The 25,214-nt window shown below is 36.9% G+C and overlaps 1 protein-coding gene across 2 annotated transcripts in view; it reads left to right on the forward strand.

Moving 5' to 3' along the window:
* The window catches only part of CAB39L (calcium binding protein 39 like), a 155,905-nt gene that overhangs the window by 78,954 nt on the left and 51,737 nt on the right, over positions 1–25,214 (forward strand). For both annotated transcript variants that reach the window (XM_027848330.1, XM_027848329.1), the window contains 3 exons: positions 9,514–9,661; positions 15,498–15,662; positions 21,857–21,975. In XM_027848330.1, the coding sequence (XP_027704131.1) occupies positions 9,560–9,661; positions 15,498–15,662; positions 21,857–21,975 (386 nt within the window). In that variant the 5' untranslated portion in view covers positions 9,514–9,559. The remainder of the gene's footprint in view (positions 1–9,513; positions 9,662–15,497; positions 15,663–21,856; positions 21,976–25,214) is intronic.

Raw genomic sequence — 25,214 nt, forward strand, 5'->3', positions numbered from 1 at the left:
TCCATTTTCCCATAAATGATGTATTTTCACAAAATATCTATTGCAACCCAGTTAACATAAAACTTTTTTAAAAAACCATATTGAAAATGATAATTATTGGCATTAGGTACCTATTTATAGTTTCCTATCTTCTTTATTTTCCCATCTATTTGTTTCTACTACATGCTTGAGTAGCTGGCTGTACCTTTTAATTATATTTAAAATGTATATAGAAAAAATAATGGGAAATTGGGGGGAGAGGAGACACTGATTTGTTAGGACTGTACCTCCCTGCAGGGCAAGATGCATTAAAATGGATGGGGCGTTACAAAGCACCTAACCAGAAAGTATGATCTAGAAGCATGTTGTCAAAAATGTCATCAAACTACTATCAGCCATGGCGTTAGGACAAACTACCTTATGGGGAAAACTTCATTAAATGTATATTTTGAATTTTATCCATTTTTTAATACTTCAAAATACTACTGTATCCCTTGATTCTGATGTGAGAAGGTGAAGGGACAAGAAAGAATTATTTTCTTATACTTATGAAAAATGGTAATTCTGGAGATTTTTTTCAGTATGTTTATTACAAAGTAGTGTTAACTTACAACCAAGGAACCTATGCAATTGACTTAGTTTTAAAATTCTGGGCTCCCAAGACAGAATTTTTGAAGAGTCACCTTGTCCTATACTATTTGTGAAGAGGAGGCACTCTTTTGATGTGGGCTGTCGTGCCAGGATAAGAGCTGTGTAGTCATAGTTTTATGATGATGTAATTTTATATAAATGAATACTTTCCAGATCAAATGGGGATATTGATTTTGAAGAACCATTTTTCCCCTTGAATTCAGACCACTTGATTGTCATACTTAGGAAATCTTGAGATTTCTCTTTTAGCCTAAGGAAAGTAACTGCCCTACAACCCTAGATTTTGTAGGTAGATCTTTGAAATGAACTTATACTTATTGAATGGCCCATTCAGAATTTATACACAAAACCTTGAAATTCTCATTAATGAATGACCTTCTGGCAAAAACATATTAGTTATTACTCATATGCTCTTAAATTATTGGAGCTGGAAGACATTTTAAAGTTTTAGTTCAGCCCTCTCATTTTACCCTTAAAATTTTTAAAGTAGAATAATAGCTAGAATATTCAGTGCCAAAAAAAAAAAATGATCTTTCTTCTCTTTCTCGCCCTGCCCTCCACCCCCCAAAAAAAGCCAAAACATTTTCTCCTCTCCCATGCAGGTGTTACTGGGCATGCTCAGATGATTGAGATTTTAATGAAATCTGTTTGATCCATCTTCAGTTCAATCCTTATATAAATTGAGAATTTGAAACGTTTCCCTGTCTGTTAGGAGAGGGAATGTTGCCAGCATATGTTTTCTTTCTTAGTTATAAAAATCGAACACTGTTTTTGGTGTTTGCATTGGACTATAAACCACATATTAGATTTTATGAAATGCTATTGTGAAATCAGGTTTAACTGAATTGGTTGGCTGGTCTGAATAATGTTTTGAAGATTCTTGAAAATGAGATGCTATATAATTTTAACTTTTAGAACTTATATTTAAGTATTTCATTTCAGGAAAACCAGCCTTTGCACAATAAGAGCAAAAAGTAGAAAAAGTTGACCTATGCCATAATCCATTGCCCAGACTCACTGAGCACATACAGACTGGGTTAGTCTTGGGAGCTCCTCTCTCTTAATATTCACTGAACCATAGATAGAGAGTTGGAAGGCACTGCAAAGGTCATTTAGTCCAATCCCCTCTTTTTCAGATGAGTAAACAGAGGCTTAGACAGGTTAAGTGACTTGCCTGAGGTCGTAGAGGTAGTAAATGGCAGATGTGGGCTTTGACTTTCCAGGCTGAAACCCTGGAAGCTCTGTAATTTGGCTTATATATCTCTTAAGAACCCTTCTGCTCTGGAGCTGATAAAATCTTAGACAAAGAATAGGTTGGTTAGAGACCAAAACTGTACAGAAAGGGAAATAAAAATATAAGCCGTTTCTGGTGAGCTTCCCCCCCCTCGTGAAGGTCAGCACCGTCTCTACGATGCAGTCTCGTACTTAGTGAATAGACTCGAAGCCTCAGTAAAGAAACAGCAATACTTGCTTCTTGCTTGCTTCTCCTATGGTCAGCTTAACTCAGCACTGCTCTGGTGGGCTCTCCTAATCTCTTTTGGGGTCTTCTCATCTCCAAACTCAGTTCTGCATTTCACAGTGTCTTTCTGCAGTACGGTCAGTTTCCCCAGCCTCTTTTCCTATTCTCCTTGTGGCTGGCCACTGACCGCTCTGACTGCTCCATGTCTGCTCTTGCACACGTGCCTTCAACTTGTCCTGTTTGGTGGGGAGTGGGCAGGAGGGAGGGAGCTGCTCTCATCGCTTCAGAGCTGCCCATTACAAACTAATTTCTGCTATTCTTACAGTGTTTGGTTCCCGAAGTACCTGATATTCCTTTGGGCTCCCTTAGGAGTCCTTGCCCTTTAGTCCACTAAAATTGCTCCTGCAGAATTCTGCAAACACTTTCACTGTATCTTTATAGTATCTGAATTCATGTTAGATGATGTTAACATAATTTTAAAAGTAGGAAGTACCCAATGATGTATTCTTGGCACAAAATAGGGCTTAATAAATGCTTATTACAATAATAATTGGCATTATTTAGCGCCACAAGGTTTGCAAAGCACTAATATACATACATGTATATGTATATATATATTATATATATATATAAGATGTGAATATGTGTGTATGTGCATAAAAAATCTCATTTGAGCTTTATAACAACCCAGTAAAATAAGTGCTGTTATCTTTATTTTACAGATAAGGAAGCTAAAACTGAGAGATAATCAGTGGCTTGCCAGGGCCACGTAGCTAATAAGTGTCTGAAGCAGGATTTGAACTCAGGTCTTCCTCACTTCAAGTTCATTACTCTATCCCAGGAGTGGGGAACCTGTGGCCTTGAGGCCACATGTGGCCCTGTAGGTCCTCAAGTACCTTTTGACTGAAAGGGCTCTTGATTGTTTGCTCTATCCACTATGCTACTTAGCTGTCTGCTTCAGTTAGATGAATTAGGATTCTAGAAGCCTCACATCCTGGTGGAGGAAGTGGCAGACTTCTGAGTCAGGAAGACCTAGATTCAAACCCAGCCTCTAACACTGGCTATGTGACCCTTGGGACTTACTGATAGGTTCGTTGTTGTCCTCTGTTCTTGAAGAGGACCAAAATCACATTGCTATGCTGGGGTCCAATTGTGGCTGATGAGACCAATATAATCTGGGAAAGTTCTGCCACAGGTCAGGCACAAATAGTACATGTGAATATTTGGAGTGAAGATGTCTCTAATTTGCATGTCTATTCCTAAGCTGTGGGTGAATTTCATTCTGCCTTGATAGAAGGCATTCTCACACTAGAAGTTCCCTATGCTTAGTAAAATCACAGATCTTTCATGTATTTTTAAAAATAATAGGGGCAGCTAGGTGGCGCAGTGGATAGAGCACTGGCCCTGAAGTCAGGAGGAGCTGAGTTCAAATCTGACCTCAGATCAAACACTTGACACTTACTAGCTGTGTGACCCTGGGCAAGTCACTTAACCCCAACTGCCTAAAAAACAAAACAAAATAATAATAATGATAATAATAATAATAATAATAATAATGAGAATAGCTAGCATTTATATGTTGCTTTATCATTTACAAAGAAATTTATACAACTTGTCTCATTTGATCCTCACAACAACCCTGTGAAGTAGTTATAATTATTATTCCCATTTCATAGATAATAAAACTGAGGCTCAGAGAGGTTAAGTGATTTGTCCAGGATCACATCTCTGGTAAATATCTGAGGCAGAATTCAAACTCCTTTCCTGATTCCAAGCCCAACACTAACCACTAAGTAACCTAGTTACTAGGTGATTAAAGTGCTAAAAGCCTCTAGGCTTTTGTCTAATAATTTTTTTTATGAACTTGGCTTTCTCAACAAAAAAAATCAAATAAACAGCTTAAGGAATACAAATTATACATAAAGTCATAATCTCAAAACCATTTATAGTTTATTCAAAGGGAAAAATATACATATATAGATATACATATACAGATATACATTTTTTTGTTGTTTAGTTGTTCAATAGTGCCCACTCTTCGTGACCCCGTGGACCATAGCACACAAGCTCATCTATTCTTCACTCTCTCCTGAAATCTGTCCAACCTCATGTTCATTTCTTTCGTGACTTTATCCATCCATTGCATCTTCTGCCATCTTTTCCTTTTGCTTTCATGTTTCCCAGCATCAGTGTCTTCTCCAATGAATCTTGTCTTTTCATTACATGGCCAAAATATTTAAACTTCAGCTTCAGTATTTTACTTTCCAGTGAATGGTCTGAATTAATTTATTTAAGTATTGACTGATTTGATCTCCTTGCTGTCCAAGGGACTCTCAAAAGTCTTCTCCAGGGGAAGCTAGGTGGCGCAGTAGATAGAGCTCCAGCCTTGGAGTCAGGAGGACCTGAGTTCAAATCTGGCCTCAGACACATGATGCTCACTAGCTGTGTGACCCTGGGCAAGTCACTTAACCCCGATTGCCTCAAAAAAAAAAAAAGTCTTGTGCAGCACCACATTTTGAAAATGTCAGTTCGGTAGCTCTCAGCTTTCCTTATAGACCATCTCTCAGAGCCATACATTGCTGCTGGAAAAACCGTAGCTTTGACTGTAGAGACCTTTGTCAGCAAGATGATGTCTCTGTTTTTCAGTGTGCTGTCCAGATTTGCCACAGCTTTCCTTCCAAGGAGCAAGTGTCTTTTAATTTCATGGTTGCAGTCACCATCTGCAGTGATCTTTGAGCCCAAGAAAATAAAATCTGACACTACTTCCATTTCTTCTCCCTCTGTTTGCCAGGAAGTGATGGAGCCAGTTGCCAAGATCTTAGTTGTTTTTGTTTTTGTTTTTTTAATGTTAGGCTTCAAGCCAGCTTTTACATTCTTCTATTTCACTCTCATCACGTCTTCATTTTCTACCATCAAAGTGGTGTTTTCCGCATGTCTGAGATTGTTGATATTTCTCCCAGCAACCTTAATTCCGGCTTTTGATTCATCCAGGCTGGCATTTCACATGATGTATTCTGCATATACATTGAATAAATAAGGTAACAATCCTAAACCAATAAGTTGTTCCATGTTCAGTTCTAACTGTTGTTTCTTGGCCCCCATAGAGGTTCCTCAGGAGACAAGTAAGATGATCTGGTCCTCCCCTCTCTTTGAAGACTTGCCACATTTTGTTGTGATCCACACAAAGGCTTTAGTGTAGTCAGTGAGACAAAAGTAGAAGTTTTTCTGGAACTCCATTGCCTTCTCCGTAATCCAGCAAATATTGGCAGTTTGGTCTCTAGTTCTTCTTCGAAGAACCAGCCTGCTCTTCTGGTTATTCTTGATTCACATATTGCTGAAGTCTGGCTTGCAGAATCTTAAGCATAACCTTGCTGGCATGTGAAATGAGTGCAGTTGTTTGGTAATTTGAACATTCTTTGGCATTGCCCTTCTTTAGGATTGGTAAACTGATCTTTTCCAGTCCAGTGGCCACTGTTGGGTTTTTCAAATTTGCTAGCATATTAAAAGCAGCACTTTGACAGCATCATCTTTTAGGATTTTAAATAGCTGGGTTGGAATTCCGTCACCTCTACATGCCTGTTTTTTCATGAAGTGTTCCCTTGGTAGCTCTAATTTTCTTGAAGAACTCTCTTATCTTTCCCATTCTACTGTTTTCTTCTATTTCTTTGCATTGTTCATTTAAGAAAAAACCTTATCTCTCCTCGCTCTTCCCTGGATTGTTGTTTGTCCTTCATTCTTGAAGAAGATCAGTGACATCACGATGGTGATGTCTTAACATGTAGATGAATTGGATTTAAATGAGGCAGAGCTGAACACAGTCTTCAGCCTCACTCTCTCTTCCAGAGTCATCTGAATCCAGGGGCAAGACAAAAAGTCAAGGTGACTGGTGATGGCCCCGCTCTTCTCTGGAATTCTGCATTTAGTTGGGTGTATCTTTCCATTTTTCCTTTCCCTTTTGTGTTTTTTCTTTCCTTAGCTATTTGTAAAGCCTCATCAGACAGCCATTCTACTTTCTTGCTCTTCTTTTCTTTGGAATGTTTTTTGTTAATGCCTCCTGTACAATATTGCAAACCTCTGTTAGGTATTCTGTCTACCAGCTCTAATCCTTTAAATCTATTCCTCACTTCTACTTCATATTCATAAGGGGTGTTATTTAGGTCATATCCATATTGTCTAATGGTTGTCCTTACTTCCTTCTGTTTGTCTGAATTTTGCAATAAGAAACTCGTGATCTGAGCCATAGTAAGCTCCAGGTCTTGTTTTAACTGACTGTGTACAGCTTCTCCACCTTTGGTTGCAAAGTATATAATCAGTCTGATATTTGTATTGACCATCTGGTGATGTCATTGTGCAGTGGACTGCCTTTTGGGTTGTTGAAAAAGAGTGTTAAACCAGTGAGTTATCTTGACAAAACTCTTTTAGTCTCTGCCCTGTTTAATTTAGTGTTCCAAGACCAAACTTGCCTGTTACTCCAGTTATCTTTTGATTCCCTACTTTTTAGCATTCCATGTTACTTCTAGAAGATGTTGTAAATCTTCATAGAACTGATCAACTTTGGCTTCTTTGGCATCAGTAGTTGGAGTGTAGACTTGTGTTACTGTGATGTTGAATGGTTTGCCTTGGGTTCAAACAGATATCATTTTGTCATTTTTGACATTATACCCCAGTACTACATTTCACATGCTTTTGTTGACTATGAGGGCTATTCCTTTTCTTCTAAGAAATTCTTGCCCACAGTAGTACATGTAGTGATTACCTGAATTAAATTCACCCATTCCCGTCCTTTTAAATTCACTGACACCCAAGACGTCAATATTTAATCTTTCTATCTCCTGTTTGACCACATCCAGCTTACCTTGGTTCATAGATCTTACATTGCAGATTTGTGTGTGTGTGTGTATGTAACTTAGTAAAATATGAATAATGATATTTAAAATTCTTTAAATTGTGACTGAGCAGGAGGCAGCCTGGTGACCCTCCAGCCCTCAAGGCTTACCATATTTGGGTGGACTTGGTACAGATACCTAATCTGCTTTGACACTGCTAGAGCTAAGAACTCCCAAGCTCAAGCAACCCTCCAGTCTTAGGTAGACCGTATAGATGTAGGCTACCATGCTTGGCTTCAATTTTCCTAGTAGCCTCTTTGGTAGAATGTGGAGGAGGGACATTGTGATGATGGGTTTTCTAGTAGTACCCTTTGATTATTTTACATCCATAGTCCTTATCAATTTTCCAGTATGTATAGTATTGGTCTTATGGTATACTGTTAGAATGGTATTACCATCCAGAAATCTTGAGGGAGGTTTGGATGTTATGGAGATAGTAGAATACCATTTGTCCTCAAGTAAACCTTATTCTGTTAGCATTATAGATGACATCTGAAGTGACTGAACTGTGTTCCCTAGAACAGAGATGTAAAATACATGGGCAGCCTTTGGCACACCATACTCCTGACTGTGCCCAAACTAGATTAAGATATAATTGGGAAATATTTGACAAAATAAATAAAAATACAATAAAACAGATAATATTAATATATGGTTTTCTAAGTCAATGTGCAGCCCTCAAGAATCCTTACGTATGGTTTAGTGACCCCTGTTTCTATTTGAGTTAGACATCACTGCCCTAGAGAATATGGGGCCACTACCTCTTCTCTTTGGCGTTATTATATCTTAAGGTAAGCCATCACTTCTGATACTATACAATTATAAAAGTTATGGATAGTAAAAATTATAATCATAGCTAGTTAGAGCTATAAGGGACTCTAGAGATCATTTAGTCTGATCTTCCCTTTCATTTTACAAATAAGGAAACTGAGGACGAGAGAGAGTGTTACACAACAAGGTAGGGGCAGGGCCAGGATTAAAATCCATGTCTAATGACATAATACTAAATTGTTTGTAATATTATTAGATTTGGAATAAGATTTATCTGAAAAAAAAAACGTTATTTGTTTAAAATAAACTTACTATTTGGTACCATCAGTAAGGATTTTTTTTTCTAGTCATTTAAAAATATTTAATTGCAAGAGTTCTGCCAAAACTTTGTTAAAGGTGAAGTGTTCCATCTCCTGATAGAGAGGTGATTGACTTAGTGCAGAATGAAACATATTTTTGAACATAGCCATTTCAGAATTTTTTTTTGTTCGACTCTTCATTTTTGTTACAAGGGTGTGGTTTTTCTAGTTCTTTCTTTCTTTTTTCTCCCAGTGGTTGCTAGGAGACAAAGTAAATAAATGCTTGTTAATTTAAAAAAATCGAAAATGGAAAGAAAGAAAAAATTTACAAGACAAAGGGTTTTAGGTAAATGAAAGCCAAACTCTGAGTAATCATGACACAATGAAATGCACCTCCCTCCTTTGGTAGAGAGGTGGAGTATTATGGGTATGGAATGGAACTGACAATTGCAGCTGCTGTCAGATATGGTCACTAATTGTTGGTTAGGGTCAGTTACCTTTTTTTCTTTGTTAAGAGAGATTAATGGAGTGGGGAAGGAAGAAGGGTTAGAGGCATCTTGAAGTGAGTGAAATAAAAATAAAAGGCATCAATAAACTTTTTAAGGAAGGATTAGACAAATTTGCTTAAACAAAAAGACACCTAAATACTAATTCTATTTATAACTTGTATTTATATAGTGTTTATTGGATGGTAGCTTAGTTAGAATGGGATTGGGAGAGAAGATTGGCAAAGGTTAGGAAGGTGACAGACTTTTGATCTTTTCAACATACCTTATGTCTCATTTTTTAATATTATAGACTTAAATATTTAAACTATTTGACAAACTGTTTTAATTCTACAGGCTCTATCTGTTTATAGCATTTCTAATGTTATATTCACTCTAGCAAGGAAGATCACTGGATTGGGGGTCGAAGGACTTGGGTTCTGCTACTGTGTAACCTTGGGCAAGCCCCTTCACCTTTTTGGGGCCTCAGTTTCCTTATATGTAATAAAGGGGTTAGATTAGATGACCTCCGAGGTCCTTTTCAGCTCTGTTACCCGATATGACATTAAAGTCGGGACCTCATTTTGACTTCTAGTACCAGCTGTATGACCTTGGGCAAATCACTTAAACCTCTCAACTGTAGCCTCACTGAACTCAACTATAAAATGAGCATAATGATACCCACATTACCTACTTCACATAATTGTTTTGAAGAAAGTTTAAGTGTTATAGTGCCATATAAGTAAGTTTGTGTTTGTGATTTTAGGAGCATAGAACCTGTAAGTGTAAGAACTATTGAAAATGCCTCACTTAAAACAATTACAGACTTTTTTGTGTGTGTAGAACTTGACAAAAATATCATTTTAATTAGAAAATGCTTAGTTTACTACCAAATTAATGTAGTTTAAAACTTACAAGACATTTTGCATAGTTTATATGTTAAAATATATGTTGATTTCTCTTTTCAATTTTTTTATTTAAAGAATTCCATAGATAATTGGAAGAAGAACCGTGAGTGAATGAAAAAAAATGCCTCTGTTTAGTAAATCACACAAAAATCCAGCAGAAATTGTGAAAACTCTAAAAGACAACCTGGCTATATTGGAAAAGCAGGAAAAAAAGACAGACAAGGTATGAGATAACATAATGAGAGTATTGTAAAAATGTATTTATTCTAAGAATAAAACTAATTGAATGGATGGTTTATGAATCTTGGAAGTTGACTCTGCCTATTAGAAGACACCCGTCTGTGTAGCTGCAAGAGCTCTACCGTCCAGCTTCTCTGCAGGCTTTCTGTAGGATTCTGAACAAATCATTCACCTCTCTAGCCCTTGGTTTTCTTGTTTTTAAAATGAAAATGTCGGACTCACTGACTTTTGGGATCTTTTCTAGCTCTGATTCAAATTCCAAGTATCATATGTCAGCGTGGTCTTTAGGTATATAGATTTGAGTTTGATTGTTTTTAGATTTAAGTCTGTTGGCTATAGAAGAGTCTTCTTGAGGCAAGTCGTGACCCAGAACCCACGCCACACTCTTGTCCTCACAGGGACTGGGCTTGATTCCTGAATGCTAACTTCAAGAGCGTCATTTGCTTGCTTTGGTTCATCGTTCATACCTAGAACTGTTTGAGGAAGATGTCTTAATATTCTCATGGTGTAGCTCATGTCGAGGTTTTCCCAGAAGCGGTTCAAAGAGTCCCTAATTCTTCTGTGAACACCCAAGGTACTGAGAATATGCTGGGCTCAGGACAAGCTTTATGCCAAGGAGAGTGCAGGGATACAAAGGACTCACAGGGGCCTGTAAACAGATACCCAAAACTTTAGATATGCCATCAGATCCCCTCGACAGGAGCTAAGCTGGGATAGTTATTGGGAAAACCCTGTAACATTGAAGTGATACTCTTACTCCAAGAGAGTCCTACAGAGTCACCCAAGACAGTACTACCTTGTGGTTTAGACTTTCCCTAGAAGGTTAGCAGATTTTGGAGACTGCTGAGCAAGAAATCTCCGCCCTACTGGACCTACACTATTCAAGTAACTCGCTGGCTTTGATCTTCAAGTAGGAATTATTCGGACTATCTTCTTCCCCCCCCCGCCCCACCTCCCTCATCAAGGAGTACACTACATCAGAAAGTTCTCTCTCTAGATTCTAGAAGGTCTGATCCCTAAACTGTCACATTTGGAAATTTTTATAGTTTGGTTTACCCATGAGCCAACTCCCAAAGCTCATGTTGCCCAGGAAATCTCCTGTTTTATGAAGAGGAATCTACACATGGGGATAGTCTTTCCCTCCTTTCCCCTTTTGAATGTTTTGCTGTGTGCTGGTGTTTCTTCTCAAGGTCCAAGAGAAACCATGAGTACACGAACTGATCTTTTTGCACATTTAATGGCCGACAGAGTGGCATGGCCCCTACAGACAAAGTCCCATATACACCCTGTAATCAACCCCTCCCACTGACACCCACGTTGGAATTTTAATTTGAGTTCAAGATAGACTAGCTTTATGTCAAATACCTCTCTAAAGAAGATAATATAAGAACTCAGTACAGAACCAAACTTAGTTATTTAGATTCCAGAAAAAGTTAACTGTCTACCCTCAAGCATGTACCCATGCATTCATTCAAGAAACATTTATTAAGTAGCTACCATGTGCAATAGAAGGCAGTGTGGTACAGTGGATAGGAATCTGGCTTTGCACTAGGGAAGACCAAGGTTCAAGTCTTGCCTCTGATCTTTACTGGCTGTGAGATCCTGGGCAAGTGACTTAACTTCTCAATGATCTAGGCCTATCTAAGAATATACAGCACTGAGAAGATGCTAACCTCCATTGGTCGGGAGTTTTATCACCCAAGAGTTCCCTATACTAATAAAATTGCAGTCTGCCTTTTCCTTGGAGGCTTTGTTTATAGATATTTTCAACCATTCTCTTCTGGGTTTGTCTTGAGCTTCCCTGTCACCATAGTAGCCCTTTATATTTGGGTTCTTTTTTTGTTTGCTCATTCTTCCAACCTCCTTCTTCGCTCCAGACTTTATGTTTATGTTGGGCTCTGCTCACTCAAGGCAGCTAGGTAGGTGCAGTGGATAAAGTACTGAGCCTGGAGCCAAGAAGACTGGAGTTCAAATCCAACCTGAGATAGTTACTAGCTGTGTGACCCTGGCAAGTCACTTAACTTCTCAGAGCCTCCATTTCCCCATTTCTTTCATGTCTGGTTTGGACTCGATGACTGTGAATGTCTCTTCCAGCTCTTAAAGTCCGTGATTTTCTAAGTTGGAAGAGGAACTTTAGCAGTCCTTCAGGCGCTCTCTGTTCCCTTTAGAATAAAAGATAAGCTTCTTAGCTGGGCATTTAGAAACCTTCCCAGCCTGGCTCCTACCTAACTTCCCTAACATAATTCACATTATTCCCCTTCATGCGCCTTGCATTCCAGCAAGAGTGGCCTACTTGCTGTCCTTTGATGTAGGCATTTGGTCTCCTACCTCTTTGCTTTTGTATGAACTGTCCTACATGCCCACAGCTCAGGAGCTATCTAGGCTGACCCATCCCTAAAAAAGAATTCATCCTATAGCGTGCTCCCAATTGCCAGCCAGCCTTGGATTGAAGATCTCCAGTGAAGGAGAACCCCCCACATCCTAAGGAAACCCTTTCTGCTTTTGGATAGTTCTAATAGTTTGAAATTTTTTCATGACAGCCAGTCTAATTTTTCTCTTGGCAACTTCTACCCATTGCTAATGTTTCTTCCCTCTGTGGTTGAATAGAACAAATGCTTAGACTTTTCATACAGGAGAGGGATTCTCTTCCCCAGTAATAGCCCTTTAAACCCTTGAAGACAGTTATCATCTAAGTCAATCCATCAATAAGCATTTATTAGGCATCAGCTATGTACCCAGCACTATGCTGGGTGATACAGAGACAATAATGAAAAAGGCCCTGTTTTCAAAGAGCTTACATTGTACTGGGGAAGATGAGTACATATAAGTATGTAGAAAATACATACAAGGTAATAAACATACCTAAAAGCAATAGCGGCTGATTGAATACAGGTGAAGAAGAGTGATTGTTGATGATTTTGTGGGTGTGAACCTGGGTGACTAGAACCAGTGGTGGTATCCTCAAAAGAAAGAGGAAGGTTCAGAAGAGTAGGTTTAGAAGAAAGATTATGAGGTCTGTTTTGGACACGGTGAGTTTGATATCTATGGGACACTGAGAGTTTTCCCATCTCCAGGCTAAATATCCCTAATTCCTTCAACCAATCCTTTACACGGAATGTGCCATTGTGGTTGTGGTCTTCTGGATGCACTACAGCTTATCAATGTCCGTCCTAAGATGTGATGTTCACGCCCAACCACATGTTTTCTATACGTGAAATGATGAGGATAGAGAAGAGCAGGTCTGTCTCTCCCTTAGTAATTCCTGGAAGATGAACCTTGCTGTGTACAGCCCAAGCTCACAATGACTTTTTGGATTGCCTTTTCACGCTATTAACTCGTTCTGAAATAGCAATCTACCGAAATTTGCAGACTTTTTTGAAGCAACTCTGTTACCTCATTGTCATCATTTATCATGATCCCATCCACATGCAGTGTTCTGAGCTTTTTTTTTTTGAGTCTCTTGTTCCAGCATCAAAAAGCCATGTAGCTTTTGTTGTATCTTGCTTTCCTCACCAGCTTTTATCTCATTCTGAGCTGACATTATTCTTAAAGTACCATGCCACACTTTTTTATTCACCCTGTGTTACTTGACTTTGCTTCCATCTTCTGTATATCTTTTTTTCCCTTTCTTAATCAATAAATAAACATAAAATCAAATTTATTTAGATTCCCTGTTCATCCACATCAATATCTTCAAACATCTCCCTGTTTTCCTCCTCATGAGCTTGTCTTTGTGTTCTTAATTTTATTCTTGAGAATTTCTTTATTTTGAGGGCTGACATCTCCTATAAAATTTTAGTGCATATGATCCTTCTTATCCTTCCTTTGAGCCCTAGGGTTCATATCAGACCATGCTTTGCATTCTATCACAAAATCTGAGGGAAGTGGTCACTTTTCTCTAAGATTCTATTCTTACCTGTTGGTGTGAATCAGATGCAGAATAGACATTCCCTTTATTGTTTTCTCCATCTTTTGAAACAAGAAATTATCATTGACAAGTAAAAAAAAATCTTAGCTGCTCTGCTTTGGACAGAGAGTGAGCTCTAGCAGAGGTCTGGGTAATTGAAGTTCCTTATCTCCCCTTGATTATGCCAGGCTTATAAGATCTGTCTCCTGAGCTCCCAGTCTTTTCTTTTTTTTGTCCAGGTAACCTGTTTACACTTGTTTCTGTTTCTGCCTTTCATTATCTACACCAGATGTTCTCAGTCATACTACTCCCCTTCTGGTTCCCAAGTTTTCTTATTGTATATATCTTATCCTTATGAGTATATACCTTTAATGGTTTCAGTGTTATCTCACTGACCCTACCCATTACCTGTCCTATTTCTATTCTTTCCTTACTTCTACCTTTTAGAATCCTTAGATCATTTCAAGGCTTAGCTCAGGCTTTCTTTCCTGATCCCCATAATTGTATTCTCTCCTTCCCCAAATTAAATTATTCATATGTTTAAGTGTTGAATCTTCACAGTAGACTATAAGCTCCTTAAGCCCCAAAGATTGTGGTTTTAACTTTTTGTCCCCTGTGACTACCATATAGTAGGTGCCTAATAAGTGTTTCTTGAATTTAATTGGGAAAAAAAATGGAGTCTGGGAGAGAGAGACTCTAAGGGGAAGAAGAAGGAGTGCACTTTAGACATAGAGGACGACCAGTGCAAAGATGTACAGTCAGAAGATGGAGCACCATGTGTAAGGGTCAGAGAAAAAGGCTGTTTGACTGGATTATATACTGCAGGGTGATGAGGAATGAGGTTAGAAAGACGTTTTGGAGGCCACGTCATTGAAGCTTTAAAATCTAAGCATAAAAGCTGATACCGTATCTTGGAAGCAATAGTGAGCCACTGCAGTTTATTGAGAAGGGAAGTGACATAGCTATAACTAGAAAAAGTATTCATGCTGGGTTGTGCTAGATGACTTCTGATGTCATTTCCAGTTTAAAGATTCTATGGTTCCATGAAAAGAAAGATTGAGTGTTCTATGTATCTTGAACATGGTTGAAAAAAAAACCCAAAACAGACTAACCTGGATGAATCTGATGCACATAAAGGAGAAAAAAAGCAATGGCATTATGGTTTGTCATGATAGGGGTATGAATATTACATTAATGTCCTAGGAATCAGCCTTAAAATTTTATCATTCTTACTTGATGGGATCCTAGTGTTAGAGGAGCCCTTAAAAGTAATTTAATTTAACCTTTAACCCTCTCTGGGCATAGAGTAATCCCTTCTATAACATTCCTATCAGGTGATCATCTGTACAAATACTTTTAGTTACGGAAAGTTCACGATTTCATGAGGTCATTCATGACATTGCTGAATAGAGCTAATTGTTGGGAAGTTATTCCTCTTTATTTTTTCTTTTTTTTTTTTTTAGCTGAAATCTGCCTTCTCTGTAGCTTTTACCCATTGGTTTTAGTTATGTACTCCAGAGCAAAACTGAAACCATCTGCACCTACTTCTACACAACAGCCCATCACATCTTCCCATAGTCTTCACTTTAAGCTAAACATCCCATTTATTCAGCCATTCCTTTGTGACATGAGTTTCTTCCCTTGGAATTATAGGACATACAAGTTTATCAAGGTCCCTTTAATAAAGTGTTGAGAATTGAGCACAGTTTTTTCAGATGTTGTCTGACTAGAAGAGGGTAAAGTAGAATTATTCCTCTAGTAATTGAGACATTTATTCCTCTATATTTGTGTTAGCTTTCTTAGCAGTCACATCGCACTGATTGTAAGTAGCAGTTGAGTTTTGTTATCTGAATAGTTTCATTCCTTTCAAAATTTAAAATTTATTGTTCTTCATGTGCTCTTTGGTTACCAGGCTTCAGAAGAAGTGTCTAAGTCACTGCAAGCAATGAAGGAAATTCTTTGTGGTACAAATGATAAGGAACCACCCACAGAAGCTGTGGCTCAGTTAGCCCAAGAGCTGTATACTAGTGGACTGCTTGTAACCCTTATAGCCGACCTGCAGCTGATAGACTTTGAGGTAAGTTTCTGTCTTACTTCTGTCTCATTGAGTCACTTGAGTCATTTAGTTTGAATATAACTGTCAGTTAATCTCCTGTGACTTTTCTAAGTCATTAATTTCTTTCAATTCAACAGATTAAAACTGGGAAAAACTCAAATCTCCTGTAATTTTTTACATAGCTGTGTTATCCTCAAGTATTGTGCACAGTTTACTAATAAGTAGTAAGCAGTAATATTGGACTGAGGGGCTATGTTCAGTTTTAAGCTTTTAATAGACCTACCTGGACTGAAAGAAAATTTACCAAAGCCCGCTCCCCCTTCTCCCCCCTTAGAAACAGGAAGCTATATTGTTACTTGGTAAGCTCCTAAACTGTAGTAAATGCAGACACTGTACTACATGTCACGTCGTTCACCTACCTCTCTCTGTCTAATGAATAAATGCATTACAGCTTAGTGAAAAGGCACTAGTTTGCAAGACAGGAATCATGGTTTATTTTGCTAGTTCAAATATTAGCTTACTGTTAAGACTGTGGGCTTGTAACAAGTGAATCTTTGTGGCTCAGTTGAACTCTCAGAAGTGGAGAGTTGTTAATCAGATTGTATCAGTAAGTTCTCAGCATATGGTTTTATCTGCTATCTAATAATGAGCTATCCACAACATTCAAGCACTGAATCGTTGCAAATAGTCCTTTGGGCCATGTAACTGAGAGTTAAGCCTTTCAATGCTAAACCTAATTTTTCTGAGATCTTCCTTAAATGTTCCATACACTTGCCTGTGTTTAACCATTATTGACTCAGAGTCATCATTATGAATATCTTTCATTGTGATATAGTATAGGTGAGAATATAGCAGAAGCAATACTTGACCTAACAATAGAGTCACTTAAAATAATTTGCTTTTATCGTGCTCACCTAGATGTACCTGTGATTAAACAGGCAGGCAGCATTCAAATTAATGTTTGTCAGTCTGCTTCTTGATATGCCTCCTGTTAAGTTTCATCCTTCCAGAGCCTCTTTCTGGAATCTTCAAAATATTGGCTTAGGTAGCAAAGAAGAAGCTAAGCTAAGTGCATAAAGGACACAGGGAAGGAAAGGAGAGGGAAATAGATATAAGACCAAGGGAGAATAGACTATTTTTTTAAGTAGTAAAAGTAATTTTCTTTTTTTAATTGTTAAACTGACAGCATACAAACTAAAAGTCAAAAAAAAGTCCAATAAAAATATTCCCTGAAAGCATTTAAGCAAAATATAGTGTACATTATGTATAATATAACAGATGAATAATATAACATGTAATAATGGATTATTCTGATTGATTGATCTAGATTTTCTTGTGTTAACTGGTGAATTCTCTCTGAAGGCAGGTCCAGAAGAGTTCTAAAAATATTTTGAACAATGTTAGCATCATTTGAAAAGGTGCATAGTATCCTAAAGTGAGACCTTCAAAGAGCTATAAAACTCATTTGGTTGATTAGCAAACATACTAAGAATTAGAGAGTCCCATTACTTTATTACATTAGATTAAGGCTTTATAATGGCCAGTAGAAGAAGAAAAAGGAATCAGTACTGCAGTGACTTTTACACTCTATTATTATGATGCAGTACTCAGGTTACATGGCTGAAATAGAAAGACTTGCCAAAATGGATTTAGGATAAAAATTCCATAGTGTGTCTTTTAGTTTGTCTACCATTCAGACCCAAATCATTGAAACTTTTTTTGTACATTGTAAAGCACCAAAACAGGGAAGAATAAAGGACTAAAAATTCAATGCATTTAAAAAGAATGTTAAAAATTGTTTTACATGTAATTGGAAAAAGTTAAATATAAACATTAAAAGAAAAAAAGTCAATACAAATGGGGACTGGTTCACATTTTGTATTCTAGAGCAGGTATGTTTTGCATAATGTCTGGTTCAAAATGGCTTACCTGATACTGATAAAATGTTAGCTCAAGAAAACAAGAGGGCTCCTTTGTGTTCAAGGGTTACAGTGATTAGTTACTTGATCTGTAACATCTATGGCTGCTCTTGGGAAATTTTCCAGCAAGCAATATAGTTTAGGCTCCTCAAATGCCTCCTCAAGGTTTTCTGTAAAATTAAATTGGAAAACCTCATCCTGAGTGCCTATTATTTGCAGAGAAGACACTGTGCTAGGTACTAAAGATATGAAGACAGAGAAAAAAGCCCCTGCCTTCAAGAAGATTACATTCTGTAGGGGAAAGGGTATGAAGAGGTAGCACACAGCATATAGACAGATGAGTAGATATAAACTGTATGTAATTTGAAATATTATTTTAAGAGGGAATAAGTAATTATTATAATGGTTATAATAATGACTAATTTATAATAGCTGATTATAATAACTAATTAATATAATAACAGAGAGGAGTCAGGAGAAGCTTCATATAGGCTGATCTGTGTCATGAATGAAGCTACAGATTCCAGAGGTGACAATGAAGAGAGTACATTATAGATTCAAGATCCCACTGCTTATTATTTGTTGATTATGAACAGCTTTTGATTTGTTAGAACAAAATGTAATGTTAAAAGATCTCCTCTGACAAGATGGCTCCCATGTATACATCAGAACTGGTCAAGATTCGTTGAAAGAGATGATAATAGTGACAACCTTACTTGGTAATTCTCTGATCATTAATATTAAGTAGCTATAGCTCACTAATGGTGTCAGTCACAATGATGGAGTATGTCTACTGCAGAGTCCATGTTGAAGAAGGATTCCCCATGGATGATGACGTCCTCCAATTGTTTATTGCTGATAGTGCTTGTTATATCAAGACCTCCCTAGAAGAGATCCATAACCACTCAAGAGTATACCCTAACTACCCATACAAGAGAACTAAATGTATAAAGAATGTCTATTGCTAGATTATTACAGAGTTAAATGCACCACTTGGAGAGCTTGTCCATCAGTATGTACATTTGGGGCAAATAGTTCAAATGGACAGTGATTTGGACCCAGAGTTAAATAGGAGAAGAGTAGACTGTATTGACTTTGAGAAATTGCAAAACTCCTTTAATGACCCCAAACTTCTCTCAGAAACAGAGGCATATTTTCTGGTGCCAATATTTTACTGGTGTTATTATATGACTGTGAGTCATGGAACACTCTTAAGAAATTAAAAATAAGTATCACACAAAAGGGCAGTGGAGAGATTTGTAGTGAATGTCATCAAGTTGCAACATAACAAATAAAAAAAATTGAAGTCTTGAGTAAATGTCATCATCAGAAAAATGTGTGCTAGAATACAAAGTGGGTTTGTGACATGGTGTGTGATCACAAATAGGCATCTGAAGTGCTCCATTGGTACCCTCATAATCCTAGAAAAATTGAGGAAGGCCTCATCAAGGTGTCAACGATCTTAGAAGACATGGGCAGCAGTCATATGTGATGGGCAGGCATGGATGGATGGCAATCCACAGCACTCAAGAAAATATCCAGAGCAATGGAATCATAGATCCACTTGAGTATTTAAGTTAAATTCTTAATGATTAAAATAATTATAGTTATTTTCATGATAATTTTTATTAATTTAGTTTAACATTTACTAAGCACTTGCACAGTGAGTACTTAGTTGTTCAGCATGAAACCCCTATTCAAGGACTAAAGCCAGAGAAAGAAGAAAATCAAAGAAAACACCAACTAGTACAAAAAAAAATCCCTGCAAATCTAGAGAGCCATGAAAAGAAAGAATACAGAGTTACTGTAACAACTGCAAAGCAGAAACTCAGACCCTGAGGCTCCATCTCATACTCATCAGATTGGCTAAATTGACAAAAAAGGAAAATGACAAACATTGGATGGGCTGCAAGAAAATAGGCACATTGATGCACTGTTGGTGGAGATGTAAATTTAAATTGGTCCAGCCATTACAGAAAACAGGTCAGGACTATGCCCCCCAAAGTTATCAGACCGTGTATAACCTCTGACCAAGAAATATCAGTATTAATAGGCCTATTCCTTAAAGAAATAAAAGAATGAGGAAAAGGATTGGGCAAAAAGGAAGTAAGGCCACAGGCTAAGTGAAGATAAGGCGTAGGAGGAGTGAAATGACCAGAAACTTGGGTCAGATAAAGGAATTTCAAAGTTCTGGTCCTTGTAGGTAAAGTTGTTTTGAATGCCAATGAGATCTGTACATGATGACTCTTAGAAGTGGCTGAAATAAAATGGAAATGGAAGTCAAAAGAGTTGAAGTAAAGAATTTGTTAGACTAGAGTGCTAGGATCATTCATGTGTATGTGTATTGAAATCTTTGAGGATAAATAATTTCCAGTAGAATCTACATGTCCTATCTTTCCCTTGCAACCTGCAGTTCTATGGTTGTTCCTATTGCAATACCGAAGAAGCAGCATATTGACAGGCAGTCAGGTATAAATGAAAAAGCAGAAGATCTGTTTCAATCCTGTTTCTGCCACTAACTAGCTACATGATCTTGAGTCACTTTTCCAAGTCTCAGTTTCTTGACCTATAAGTTGAGGAGATTGGCCTCAATCTTTAAGGTCCCTTCCAGCTCTAAAGCTTTTGATCTTGATTCAGTGACACATTTCACTTAGTGATAGAACCACTTCTTAAAGAACATGTCTGTAAGGCATTTGGAACATAACTTTGCCCTTAAATGATGGAAACCTTTCGTGATGACATTTTGAGACCAGTAGACCTCAAGGGAATCTGTTTACATCCAGGACTTCTCTAAGAAATCCAGGCTATTCTGTACTTATTTATTTTATGAGAATGGAGGTTTTATCCAGGATAATCTCAAGTTATCTGTGTAATAGCTTACTTTTTCTGCAGAGGAAATGCCTTACATGAATTTCCAAGGTCACTTTCATCAATCAGTCAATTAATAGGCATTTATTAATCACTTATTACATATTAAGCACCATTTTTGGTACTGGGTACATAACGACCAAAAAAATGAAGCAATCTTTGCTCTCAAGGAGCGCTGGTTGTACTAGGACCAAAATAGACCTTCAGAACAATGCAGTGAAGCTTTGTTTGATATTTTACATAAAGATGAGCAAGGTTACTAAGAAGTGGCATTTAAGTGGATCTTGACCCAAATGAGCCTCATCTCTTACCAATTTTCAATTTGCCTATCTTCTTCCTCTAAATACTCATACCCAGCCCTTTTCAGGGCTGTTTATCCACCTTTGGTGTCCACCAAAGAGAGTTCACCCAACTCTCACCTGTGACTCCAAGAACCTGTAACATGCACAGCAGTCACACCCAGGTAAAGCCATCTTGGCAGATGGACTAAACCATGTTTAGGGTAGCCAACAAACCTCGAAGTCATTGTGAGTTAGGGGGACGTCTACCCCAAGCATGTGAAGACTTTCCCTGGTGGAATGGGCAGATGAAAACAGTTTGTCCCAATGGCCATGAAGGTGTAGAGTCAGACATCAAAGATGCCAAGGTTATCCACTGTATTGTAGGGCATCACTGGTCATCTTGATTTTTGTCTTGCCACTGGACTTCAATGACTCTGGAAGAGAATGAGGCTGACGACTTTCTGTAACTCTGCCTCACTTAAATCCAAGGCACCTACAAGTTAAGACATTATCCTTTGATGTCATTGGTCCTCTTAGAAAGCAAAGGACAAACAACAACTTACATGTTCTCATTTGTGAAAAAATTTTTTAAAAGGTCAATCATTATAGCTTTTTTATTGATTATGAAATTAATAACATAATATAATATTTCAATAATAGAAGATGAACAATTCATTTATTCATATATTTCAATGTAATTTCATATATTTCAATGATAGAAAAATTAATAATAAAAATTCATTTGCAGCTATTTTTCTCAAGTTATGCTTTTCTATTTTCTCTTGTCTGTATTGTCATGGATGGAAGGTCACTAGAGAGGGACCACCTCTATCTCTCTGCTTTCTAGATTATCTCTTTCACTATATTTAAAAGTTTTGGTTATAGAACAAGTATAATCAGCATGAACTCTTGAATAATTTTATATATAGTGGTTTTTGTTTCTTTTTTATTATGCTAATAAAATCATGGTTAATCAGTCTGTATCCCTATCCTATGCCATTAGGAACTTAGCAGCCATCAACAAACATGATGATTTTAGTATACAAAGAACAAAAAAGAGGATTATATATGAATTATTAAACTTATGGTAAGTACAATTGTTTTTTTAAAGTTACATGCTAAATGTGTCATGTTTTTTCTTTAACAGGGGAAAAAAGATGTAACCCAGATATTTAACAACATATTGAGAAGACAGATAGGTACTCGAAGTCCTACAGTGGAATACATTAGTGCACATCCTCATATCTTATTTATGCTTCTTAAAGGGTAAGTGCTTTTGTTTTTTGTTGTCTTTACACAACACGGTGTGTTAAAAAGTTTTGGTTATAGAGTAATTGTCTTGTTAATGGTATACTGAATTTGCCGCATCTCAAATATTATCAATACTATTTTTTAAAAATCAAGACACATGCCATTAATAGTTATAAATACTTACTTAGTGGCTACCTATCTATGCAAGCATTTAGATATTGAATATATCCTCCAAGAGCCCTGAAACATCATAGTATCTGAAACATACTATAAGAACAAATGGAAAACACTAGGCCTTTGGATAACCAGTTACCTAGTCTTCTTAGGTCACTTCACTGTAGCTTCAGGTTCTTTTTTTATACTCATATGCTTCTGTAACTCATTGGGTCATTTAGCTGGTCTTAAGTCTCAGAAACTAATCAAACTAATCGAAATTACAGAGTTGTAGGATGACAGATGTTTCTGCTGTACCCCCTATGTCTCGTAAAACAAGTCTTGGCACCAAACAACTTCTTTAAATTCAGCAGGCATTGATTAAGTACCTACTTTGTGCTAGGCACTGGGGATGCAAAGATTGAAAAATGATACATTCTTACTCTCATAGAATTTACATTCTTCTGTGGGAATGCGGCTTGTATACAGGTAGGTATAGGAGAAGGTAGATGTGAGAGGGGAGCAAAAAAGAGATCTAAACAAAGTATAGGGGTGAGGTGAAGGCATAGTAGCTGATGGAGGTATAGTGTTTCAAGGTCTGTTGTGGGGAAGTGGATAAAACTGATATTGTTTGGCCCTAGAAGACAGAACTGGGAACTATGGGTAGAAATTGTAAAAAGGCAGTTTTGGGTTAGATATAAAGGGAAAAAATTATTAACAGTTAGTTTTATCCAAAAGTATAATGGGCTGCCCATTGCTTGTTGTCAAAGAATTCTCTTTTAAATTCTAGGGTCAATTTAATTGCCTCCTTACTGAACTGTTAAATAGATTTAAGCATGAAGTTTCCTTGGTTTTAAAATATCTGAACTCCTTTTATTATTTTTATTTGTTGTAGCTCAGTGTTTACTGATTATCCATCTCATTTGAATAGATGATTTGGGGATGAACAGTTAAATGTTATATATTTTATGTATTTCAATTTTGGAGAAAAAAATGTGTATTATTGTCACTGATCAGATCAGTTCTATGATTCATGCTTAGACTTCTAACCTAATTTTCATTTATGAAAATTAGACCTTTGAATATATTTAATGTAAAAATTAGCATCTTTAAGATGCAGGGATGGATGCCAAAAAGGAGGCCCATTTTTATCTAATAAAGTTGAGTAGGAACACAGCAGGGGGTAGGGGGCAAGGAGAATGGGAATTCTACATTTTAAATATAAATGCCCCTTATTCTTGGTCCTAGGAAAGAATATTAAATCTATCTATTGTATATAGCCCTGTGTCCTCTACAGTAAAAATATTGGTTTTCATTTTTGAGACTGAAGTCATACTAAATGGACAGTATCCAAACCTTTTTAGAATGCATATGTCACTTTCATTTTAATTTCCTAGGTTCATATGGTTTAGTAATCTGAAACCCTTTGGGTTTACTAATTCAACTCTATGAGAAAAACTCCTTTCTGGAGGCCAACATTTTTAATGGATTAACTAAATGTTAAGTTGTCAAAAATTTAATTGAAAATTCAAGGCACTTTAATGTGTTTTTAAATGCTAAGAATGTTACAGAATCATTCCTTTAAATCAGAAGTAATTTAATATTACATTATCTTGTATCTCTTTAAAAATTTTTACATTAATCCAAGCAAAGTAACACTAAATTTAGCTTAAAGCAGATATGACCCACTTTATCCTCATGCCATCCTGAGCTCATTTATGCCAGTTGGGCAGTCTGGTATCCTGTGATTAATTTTCTTCTCTTTTTTCATGTAATCTAACATTTCAAGTTGTAAAAAATTATGTACTAGACAAGTAAGCTATAATCAGTCTTAGTAAGAATCATTCTCTTTGGAGAATTTCAAAAGGACCTCACCTGATATCCTAGTTATTATTATCCTCAGAATATCTTGAAAGATACTGAAATCAGATTTTTTCCCCCAGAAATTCTTATTTTAAAAGCAAACATGCTTCCTAGTGAAAAACAGAAGTAACTATGGTGAGGAGGCCTAGTGTTTATTGAATGGCATCATACAAAAATTTTCCAGTACTGCCTGACATAGTTTGCCTCCAGCAGTAATAACAAAGGTCATTTTTTTTTCCTCAGCATAATGTGAGCTCTGTTGTTAAGTGGGCAGATTTCCTTCTAGTCATTTCCTGTGTTATACTTACTGTGGTTGTTGTACTGCTAGCCTGAGTAATTGTTCTTACCTTTTGACTCATTGTATATTGATACTACTCACTTCCAGATTCTTAGGCTTAATAAGTAATACAGCATTATTCATTGATTATTTCCACATCAGCATGTATATACAACAGACTCCACTGTGATGGCTTACGGTAATAACAAAGCCAGGTATAACATGAAGCCTATAAATTATGTGTGTATTCTTGGTACCTGGTCAAGGAAGAAAAATTAGTAGATTAGTCACTTCTATTTATACTTCGCTTTTAAAATCTGAAAGGTCATTTTGTCATTCTATGAGACTTAAATAAATTATTTCCATATGAAAGTGGTGACTGAATTTTATTCCCTAGTATGAAATGCAAAACTTGTGAAGATACAAACCCAGTTTCTTTTACTATATCACAACCCCTTAGGTATGAAAATAAACTACTCACCTGTTTATTAACAATATAGTAATAGCAATAATAATAACTGACTTTATACTGCTTTGAGATTTGCAAAACACTTTAGAACTTTACAACAACCCTGTGGAAGGAAATACTACTTATATTTTTATCTTCATTTTATAGATGAGGAAACTGAGGCTCAGAGAGGTTAATTGACTTTCCTATGGTCACACAGCTAATATAAGCATTGGATAATTTATGTTTGTTTCTTATTCTTTTGGGGGATACTTTAACCACTTCTAGGCTTTAGTAGTGATATTATCATAAATAGTAAGTATCTGTGTGATACATTACACTCAGCAGATTGGTTATCAGGGATTATCAGTTTAGAGCTGGAAGAGGCCATAGAGGTTATGTAGCCTAATCCTCTAATTTCACAGATGAAGAAATGGAAGGGGGCTAGAAAAGTTAAGTGGCTTGCCCAAAGTCACACTACTTCAGTAAGCGGCAGACCTTTCAGTTACTTCC

This window comes from Vombatus ursinus, unplaced genomic scaffold, assembly GCF_900497805.2.
Source record: "Vombatus ursinus unplaced genomic scaffold, bare-nosed wombat genome assembly UNPS02005659.1, whole genome shotgun sequence".
Taxonomy (NCBI): domain Eukaryota; kingdom Metazoa; phylum Chordata; class Mammalia; order Diprotodontia; family Vombatidae; genus Vombatus; species Vombatus ursinus.